Raw genomic sequence first — 9,315 nt, forward strand, 5'->3', positions numbered from 1 at the left:
TTCCTTCCTTCCTTCCTTCCTTCCTTCCTTCCTTCCTTCCTTCCTTCCTTCCTTCCTTCCTTCCTTCCTTCCATCAAGCACAGCTGTCAGTGCCATGAGCCAGGCCCTGTGCTTAGCAGCAAGGACACAGACATAAATCCAGCTTTGTCTCTGTCCTCAGGTCCTTTGGACCAGCGGACGCAGAAGGAGCACACGCTTGGTTCGGCTCACCCAGTAACTTTTTTCTGCAGGTATTGGGCCACGTGCACCCGGAGTGTGACTTCATCACCCGGCTGAGGGAAGACGAGAATGCGTGTCTACGGGCAGCAGAGGGGATGCCCAACGCCACCCTGGGTATGGGGCTTGGCAGGAGGAGGCGACTTCTCAGATTCCTCATCTCCTCCAGCCTCGCCTCTCAGGGTGTTGGCCAGGCCCGTCCTCTGGGCTGAGTGCACGCTGCTCTCACCTCTCTCTCTCTAGGCTGCCCGGGGACCTGGGATGGGCTGCTGTGCTGGCCAATGGCAGGCTCTGGCGAGCGGGTGGCTCTCCCCTGCCCAGATTTCTTCTCTCACTTCAGCTCAGAGCCAGGTGGGGGTTCCGGGAGAGGCATTGGGGAGGGAGGGGGGTGGTTCTTCTGGTGGTGCCAGAATATGGCAGACACAGAATATGGCTTGGGGCGCAGGCAGACCTGGATTTGAACGAATTCCTCTCTTTCGGTGTGACCTTGGGCAAGTCAGTCAGCCTCAGTGTCCTGACCTGTGACTTGGGCGCAGCAAGCCCGCTAACCTCACAGGGGGTGAGGGCTAGTGAGAAAGCAAGGACGCGCCGGACCCAAGGCCTGGCACCGAGTCCTGTGGCGCGGCTGTGGGGAGCAGCGGCCAGAGCCTGTCTGACAGCTCAGACACCACCAGCTTCCCAGGGGGAGGGGTAGAAGGGCACCCACTGCTCTGCCTCCCCTCCCAGGTCTGGGCGTCTGGGTGGACAGTCCCTCCAGGAGCAGGGAGGGCCTCCTCTCTACCTCCTGCCCTTAGGATGCTGGAGGCCCCGCCCACCACTCTGCCTCTCGAGGGATTCCATTTAACAGATGGCGGCTCTGAGGCCAGAGAGAAAGGCCCCAGAGTGTGTCCCAGGCAGGCTGGACCTGGAGCCCAGGCCGCTGGGGAGAAGGCACCCCCTTCCCTGCTGCTGGAGTGGCTGTCTGTGCCGCCTTCCAGGGTCACTCCAGGCTCCTCATGCCTCCTGGGGAGAGGGAAGGAGCCGCTGTGACCAGATCTCTGCTTCCCGACCTCTGACTGCCTCCCAGGCGCTGTGCAGCGGGATTGCACCATCACGGGCTGGTCTGAGCCCTTCCCACCCTATCCTGTGGCCTGTCCTGTGCCCGTGGAGCTGCTGACTGAGGAGGTGCGAGGTGCCTGACATGGATGTTTGTGTGGCTGGTAGACAGCTATAGGGGCCACTGTGTCCATTGGAGCTTCTGGTTGGAAGATCAATTACAGCAGATGTCCAGAAGGTGGCAGTGTGTGGTGGGGGCTCTTTTGCTAACCCGCTCAACTCAGGGGCGACAGGTGGGCTACATTGCTAGGAGGGAGGGGAGGCAGAGGGCGGGCTGGGAGATGTGCCGCTACCAACTCCTTAGTGCCCCCTCACTGTGCCCAGGCCTCTTGGGCGGGGAGTTTGGGGTGCTTCAGAGAAACAACGGCTCCTGGTGACCCCCCGGGCCAGTTCCTGCCCTCTCTGTCCTCCGTCTGTGGAGCAGTGTGCATGGCCGTGGTGAGGGCAAGTGAGGAAAACTCCAGCCCAGAAGTGGTCACAGCGACCCCTAATGTAGCCAGCACACCCCACACTTCCGAACTGAGCAGGGCTTTCGCGAGGTGCTTCCACACCTGTAACCCTACATCCCTTTCCCCCTCGGTCCCGCACGGTAAAGCATGAGCCTGACCATTTTACAGGTGAAAAGACTGAGTCAGAGAGGGTTGGTGATTGCCCGTGTCACTCGGGGGAGCCGGGCCTCTGTTCCCATCCCTTGGCCTGCACCCCGATCTCCATCTCTGGGGTCCAGGCTGCACTTCGATTGATCCAAATACTTGGTCATGGCAAGAGTTTTTTTCTGCAATTGTCGCTGGTGCTGGCCCTTTCTTTGGGGATGTTGTGTTCCCAAGCCGGTGAGCAAACTGGATGTCAATAAACAAGCCCAGTTTCCTCCTGAGCTTCTGTCATTCCCCAGGGATGTAGTGTTTCTCCCTGGCCCCAGAGCAGCAACGGGAAGACGCATCTCACTCCCCGTCACCGCCCCCTCTGTCACCCCCTCTGTCAGGCAGAGGACAGGCTGAAAACAAACACCTCAGATCGTGGAGGGAGCTTGCTGTGGTCCCCAGGGACTCTCCTCAGTTTCAAGCTAGATTGTCAAGCTTCCCTTTCTCCAAATGCTCGGTTGCTGAGACTTTCTCCATCTCCACCCTGCCCAGAAATCTTACTTCTCCACGGTGAAGATCATCTACACTCTGGGCCACAGCATCTCTGTCGTGGCCCTCCTGGTGGCCATTGCCATCCTGGTGGCTCTCAGGTTTGCCATCTCCATCACCTGCTCCAGAACCTTCGCTGCCTCCCCGTTGCCCACAGCACTGAGCCCAATTCCTTGCCCGGTTATTTAAGATCGAGGTGCCACAGCCATTTCTAACTTTTCCCTTTCTTTCCTGCACAGGTAGACGCATCCTTTCCCGCTCCAGGACGCACTCGCACCCCTACGCCTTCACTCGCGTGGAACTTATTCTGCTTCCCTGCGATGCCTGCCTCCTTTCTTCTCAATGTGTTTACATCTCTCCAAATTCAAAGCCCAGCTCCCATCCTCTTCAAAGAATCCTCTTTGCCTCTTCCATGGAGCCCTTCTTGACTGTTCCGAACCTTTGACCATTGTCCGTCTTAAGCTCCAACCCCCACCCCAGACTATGGGTTCTGAGCCTTGCCTGACCCGGCCGTTCTCTGTCCATGGGATGAATCTCATCCCTCTGATCGCCCAGGGTGCTCTCCTGGGCAGTAGTACCCTGCCATTTCTGCCTCTGTCCTCCCCGACTATGAGCTCCTTGGTCAGCTGTCCTGCCAGGGTAAAACCCAAGCCTCAGGGTCAGCCCAATCCAGTTCAAGTCAATCCAAGTCAATTCACGTCCTGCCCTGCTCGGCCTCTCCGCGCCCACCGCCCACCGTAGGCACCGCAGAAGCCCCTCTCCCCGCCCACTCCAGGAGGCTCCGCTGCCCCCGGAACTACATCCACACACAGCTGTTCGTCACCTTTATCCTGAAGGCGGGAGCCGTGTTCCTGAAGGATGCCACCCTTTTCCACGGCGAGAACACGGACCACTGCAGCTTCTCCACTGTAACGGCCACGGGTGGGGGGAACCAGGGCGCGTGGGGGGAGGGGGACCGGATTACAGATCTAGAGCTTTCTGCCTGAGCCTGCCTAGTCCTGTGGGCTGAGCCCGGGCCTCCAGCATTGCCAATTACAGATGAAGAACTCACCCTCCCCTCTCCAGCTTCCCTGGGGTCAGGCACTTCCTGGACCATGGTGCCACATCCCACATTCCACTCTCTGCCCCGCAGCCAGCACTCCCGGTTCCGTTCCCCATTTCCTATCACGACCTATCACGACCTAGACAGGTCACTCCAGCCAGCCTTTTCATTTTGTCAGTCCCCTGAGCACTCCTCTGTCTGTGGCTGAGTGTGGATATGCGAGGGGCTGGGCGGAGCCGAGTCCTCCTTCCTAGGGGACAGAGGCACCGGCTTATGGGACCACCAGGTGGAGGGAGCTGAGAGCTGGGAGAGAACAAGAGAGGGCCTGAGGGAGGAGCTAGGCGGGCAGCAGTAATAGAGAGAAGGGGAGGGACCAGGGTGAGCAAACTCACAGACAGGAGATGGGAGAATGGGAGGGACTGAAAATAGAAGGAAGCTGGACAGATGAATGAATGAATGAACCCGCTGATGACCTTACTCAATTAAGAAAATAATATATATATTGAGCGCTTATGTGTCAGGTATTACACTAAATGCTTTGCATATATCACCCCCTTTTATTTCCTACTTATATTTCCATTTTAGTCTCACTTGTAGATGAGGGACAGTTGGCAATGTCACCCAGCTGCTTGGTGACGGGACTGGATCGAGCCAGGAGAGGCTCCGGAGCGAGCAGAGGAGCGAGTCTGCATGAATGAATGTGGGGTGCATGCGTGTGTGCTTGCAGGATGGGGCTGTGTGTGGACAGGGTTCCGTATCCCCAGCTCTAGGGATTGACTCGAGCTCAGGAAATAGGGGGTGAAAGTGGAAACAATAGCGATTTACATGCAGAGTTTCCATTTAGTCCTTGTGATGAGGCTGTGAGATTAGTGTTGGAAGTTTTCCATTTATAGAGGAAAAGCTAAGGCATGGGGAGGTGACCTAGCTAATAGATGGTGACTTCGAACCTAGGCTGTCCAGATCCCCTGTCTGTGCTCTTAACCACCGCATTACATTACTGCATCCCCTCGAGGGGCCTGAGTGGGGTAGGGAGAGTTGGGTGGGGCTTCGATGGCTGTCTCGGCTCTGATGCACCCAGTTGTTGGCCCGCAGGTTCTGTGCAAGGTCTCTGTGGCCACTTCCCATTTTGCCACCATGACCAACTTCAGCTGGCTGTTGGCAGAAGCTGTCTACCTGACATGCCTCTTGGCCTCCACATCGCCCAGCACGAGGAGAGCCTTCTGGTGGTTGGTCCTCGCTGGCTGGGGTGAGCCCTGAGGGCTGGCTTGGGCACCATGGGTGCGGTGGAAGGTTGATGATGACCTGAAGCCCAGAGAGGAGACGGGATGGTCTGTAGCCCTAGAGCAACTGTTGGAGAACAGAGCCAGGCCCCGCCTTCACTGTGCCCCGTGTGGCTGGCAGTGGCGGTGGGAGGTGGGGGGCAGGCCCCCAAGCTGAGAATGTAGACCCCTCACTTGTATCTCCTCCGTACCCCCTCAGGGCTTCCCTTGCTCTTCACTGGCACGTGGGTGTGTTGCAAGTCGGCCTTCGAGGATGTCGCGTGAGTCTGGGGGATTGCATCATCATCCATCCCGAGTCCCCATGGGGCATGGGCTGACAATCAGGCAGCACAGCTGTTCTCCAAGCTGGGGAGAGGAGGGGGAGCCCTGGTCCTGCCTTCGGGGAACTCCCGGCTTGGGAGGTGCATGCGGGGAGATGCGGAGGCAGTTTTTGGACAGCGCAGAAGGAAACGTAGCCCAGGCAGGAAGGAGGCTCAGATGCTCAGGGCTTCGGGCTCGGGGGAGAGGGAGGCCAGTCAGTGGGGGCCTCCTGGAACACAGGAAGTGTTGACGCCAACAAGAAGGCAGCAAACAGACTGATTTTCGAGAAGTTTATCCATCTAGGTGGAGAGAATGGGTGAGCCCGGCGTGGAGGGGGCACCCTTTTAAAAGTGGCCTAACTGGCCGAGGGAGGAGATAGGCTGCGTGGGGGGTGGAAGGAGGCCGGGAGGCTCCAGGGCCAGGGAGAGTAGCCAGGAGGCCGGGAGGTAGAGAGCTGGGAGGAGGGCGGTGCATGGGTTAGCGCAGGAAAGCACTTTCCAGCCACTGCACTCCTGACACCAGCCTCGGCCCTGGCCTATCCGCTCCCTAGGTGCTGGGATCTGGACGACAGCTCCCCCTACTGGTGGATCATCAAAGGGCCCATCGTCCTCTCTGTTGGGGTCAGTCCCTGGGGCCAGTGTCCTCTGCTTTACTCAACCAGCTTCCCTGGGTCCACTGAGGGGCCAGACACTGCAGGAAAATTGACCCCAGGCTGGTATTCAGACCCCCGTGAGGCCCTCTCTGGACCTCAATTTCCCATCGGTAAAACCAGGGGGCGGTCTCGATCAGCGCGCAGGCCTCTTCCAGCTCAGAGTTTGGATGACTCTGGTGCCCTGGTTACCGTGGGCGGAGGGGTGAAGGGGAGAAGATCACGGCCGCTGGAGCCCACCACCTGCTCCCGTGAGGACACGGGGCAGCCAGGACCAGTTTGCGTGGCCTTGGTGAATGTGCTCGTTTTCCTAATGTAGCACTGTGCAAAGTGAAGGCACCTGCTTTGTGCCAGAGAAGGCCCCGGGAGGTGCCGGAGGCAGGGTGACGAGGCCTGACCTCCTGCCCTTGGACTTTGATGCAAGGACTGGTGGGGGGGGCACTCTGAGCCTCTGCTCTCTGAAGTTTGCATGTGAGGCCTCCCAGTCCTCAGGCTACAAGCTCTAGAGCGATGGTCTATACGTCCATCCACCCACACCGCCCCGTGCCTCAAGGATTTGGGGTTTCTGGTTCCCACCGGGGCCACCCCCTGACCCTTGCCTTCTACCTTCCTGCACTCTATTTCCAGGTGAACTTTGGGCTTTTTCTCAATATTATCCGCATCCTGCTGAGGAAACTGGAGCCAGCTCAGGGCAGTCTCCACGTCCAGTCTCAGTACTGGTAACATGCTCACGTGTACTGGGGGACGCTGGGGCATCGCTGAAGCAGGAGTCAGCATGGTTCTGTTGCGTTCGTAATCAGGCATTCACGATCCTGGCCCGTGCTTCTCCCCATGTCCCCAGAGGGGAATAGATCTGGTCCCCGCCCTCTAGGACATCGCAGTGTGGGAAGGAGGACGGCTTCCAACAGCCAGTTACCAAGCCAAACAGGCTGATGTGTGCTGGGATCGCTTTCTATGGGAGACTGTGGAAGGAGATTCTTTCTAGATGGGGGTGGGAGTAGGGTATGGCCAGAGAAGACTTCTCCGAGGAAGTGGTCTTTGAACTAGACTTTGAAAGATGCATTGGCTTTGAATGGAATAAAGAGACAAGAGCATTTGGCACAGGGAAGAGCAGGATCCAGGGGCACAGAGAAAAGAGCCCAGGGTGGGGAGGATGGAACTCACCAGAAGGGCTGGTGTGCAGAGCTGCTGTGCAGAGCTAGTGGGGAGTGGAAGTCCGTAAGGGGCAGGTGGGAATTTCAAACTCCAGACTTGGGAGCCTGGGGCTTCTCTTCTCCTGCAGGCGTCTCTCCAAGTCAACCCTTCTCCTAATCCCACTGTTTGGGATTCACTACATCATCTTCAACTTCCTGCCTGACAGCGCAGGCCTGGGCGTCCGCCTCCCCCTGGAGCTGGGGCTGGGCTCCTTTCAGGTGAGGGCCCCCATGGGCACTCCTTCCCCAAGTCCTGGGGCAGGAGGGAGGGGCCGCTGCCCCAAAGCTCGGCCGACTTCATGATAGGGGAAGGGCTGCTGGGCTGGTTATTCTTCCTGCCAGCCACTCACCTGTTTATTCACCTGTCTATTTATCTGTCCACCTTCCAACCATCTATCTCCTTATTCATTCAACTACCTCTGTATCCATCCATCCATCCATCCATCCATCCATCCATCCATCCATCCATCCATCCAATCTATTCAACATTTACTCAACACCTATTACATGCCAGGCTCCGTGCTCAGTACTGGGGGATGCACAAATAAAAAAAAATCAGAGAAATAGGGCCAACATTATAGACTCAGCAGGCTCGCTATGATGATTTCATGAGACAATGGACCTGGCACATAGCAAGTGATGAATGCATCTTACCTGCCCTTTTTCTCAAAGACTTGGCTCAAGCCATAGTCTAGGGGGTAGATGGGGAAAAAGGTAGCGTAAGGACTGCTGACACCTTGAGGCCAGGCCAAGGTATTCTAATGGGGTCCTTTCTCTTTGGCCACACAGGGCTTCATCGTTGCTGTCCTGTATTGCTTCCTCAACCAAGAGGTATGTGACTCTGCAGGCTATGCTTATTCGCTGAGCCCTCACTCCCACCAGGCCTAAGGCCGCCTCTCTCCTGCCCAGGCCCTGGAAATCTCAGCTCAGGCCAAACCTTGACTCCTGCGATCCTTTGTGGGAGTCTGTCCTGAGCTTCTGGATCAAGTTAAGCCTGAATGCTTCCTGTACACACCTTTGATCTGTCCCTTCTCTAGACTGGGCCAAGTTTACTGTCCATGCAGCAGGGGGTGGAGGAGGCCTTTTGGGATCACAAGAGGGATCCAAGCATGGGCAAAGGGATCCCTCAATTTTGTTTTCCTATAATTGAACAAAAGGGAAAGTCACAAAGGAAATAAGCCAGCTCCAGGAGAGACAGAGGAACCAAGGAAGTCAGCCATAGACATATAGAGATGTAGGAAAATAGAGTCGAATGCAGAAACAGGGAGGACGGTGGAGAGCAGAGGCAGGAGCACTGAGAGAGAGGGCTTGGAAGGGAGAAACACACGAAAAGCACAGCCCAGACGGAGATGGACATATGCAGAATAGATGGGATGGATGGAGCCAATGCACATGCAGAAATATGGACGGATGGCAGAGAGGAACCAATGAAGACATCCCAGGGGGGAGAGGGGAAAATTTAACTCAGCGCCCCGGTCAGCCAGGCCCTGTGCTGGGTGCAGAGCTGTGGGCCCTGCATTCTGCTGGAGGCCTGGATGCATGTGCCGGTCCCCCAGCGCGGATCGCCGCTCTCCCCTCATCCGCCCCCTCCCTCTCTGACTGGCTCCGTCCCCAGCGACACCCTTCATTCCCACATCAGCCTCCCTGAGTCTCGCAAAGCCTTATCTGGTGTTTGGGTGCAGACGCAGGACCAGCGTCTGAGTGTAGTGGCTGGTGGACCCCCGGGGATGCCAGGAGCGGCAAGGAACAGCTTGTTGGAGGCAGCTGAGGCCTGGGAAAGGGGGTTCCACAGAGTTGTTAAAGGCTCTGTCCCAGGAAGCCGTGTTGGGGACCAGATAGTTACATACTTCTGGTGACGGGGAGCTGACTACCTATGAATAACTCTTCCTGTTGTCAGATAGCTCACCTTTACGTTGAACAGAAATCTGTCTCCCTTCTGTCTTTCACCACAGCCCAAGTTCAGCGCTGTCAGCAGGTCACAGCCTCTCAGCTCCCTCTGCCCCTGACAGCCCCTTGGAGATGTGAAGATGCAGACTTCCCCTCCCCCCCACACCTCCCAAGCTGCTTGCCTGTCAGTTATCTCAGTCCACTCACCTGCATGTCCCCTGGACAGGTTTCCAGTGGCCACAGTTCAGCTCAGTAGCCAGTGGCGGGGCCGAACCCCAGGGCAGGGGATGGTCTAAGTTACCTGGCCAGAAACTCAAGAAAGTCCCCCCGAATGTCTTTAACTGGGCCCAGACAAAGGCAGTGCTAGGAGACAGAGCAAGGAGCTGAAGGGAACGGCCAGAAAGACGCACAGGGAGGAAGTGGTATCCTCCAGAGGCGGTTCTCAGCAGCGGCCGAGCCAACCAGGGCTCCTCCTGGCCCAGGAACCCGTCTCCGTTTCTCCTGCACGCTCTCCCTATGCTCT

At 57.4% G+C, this 9,315-nt stretch overlaps 1 protein-coding gene across 1 annotated transcript in view; it reads left to right on the plus strand.

Annotated features, from left to right (window-relative positions):
• The window catches only part of GHRHR (growth hormone releasing hormone receptor), a 24,328-nt gene extending 16,535 nt beyond the window's left edge, over positions 1-7,793 (plus strand). Inside the window, exons 3-13 of the mRNA XM_023532036.1 lie at positions 161-333; positions 460-567; positions 1,283-1,380; positions 2,445-2,542; positions 3,217-3,349; positions 4,576-4,729; positions 4,963-5,023; positions 5,614-5,683; positions 6,340-6,431; positions 6,995-7,124; positions 7,695-7,793. Of these exons, the coding sequence (XP_023387804.1) occupies positions 161-333; positions 460-567; positions 1,283-1,380; positions 2,445-2,542; positions 3,217-3,349; positions 4,576-4,729; positions 4,963-5,023; positions 5,614-5,683; positions 6,340-6,431; positions 6,995-7,124; positions 7,695-7,793 (1,216 nt within the window). The remainder of the gene's footprint in view (positions 1-160; positions 334-459; positions 568-1,282; positions 1,381-2,444; positions 2,543-3,216; positions 3,350-4,575; positions 4,730-4,962; positions 5,024-5,613; positions 5,684-6,339; positions 6,432-6,994; positions 7,125-7,694) is intronic.
• The last annotated feature ends 1,522 nt before the right edge of the window (positions 7,794-9,315 follow it).

Source organism: Pteropus vampyrus, unplaced genomic scaffold (genome assembly GCF_000151845.1).
Source record: "Pteropus vampyrus isolate Shadow unplaced genomic scaffold, Pvam_2.0 Scaffold75, whole genome shotgun sequence".
Lineage (NCBI taxonomy): Eukaryota > Metazoa > Chordata > Mammalia > Chiroptera > Pteropodidae > Pteropus > Pteropus vampyrus.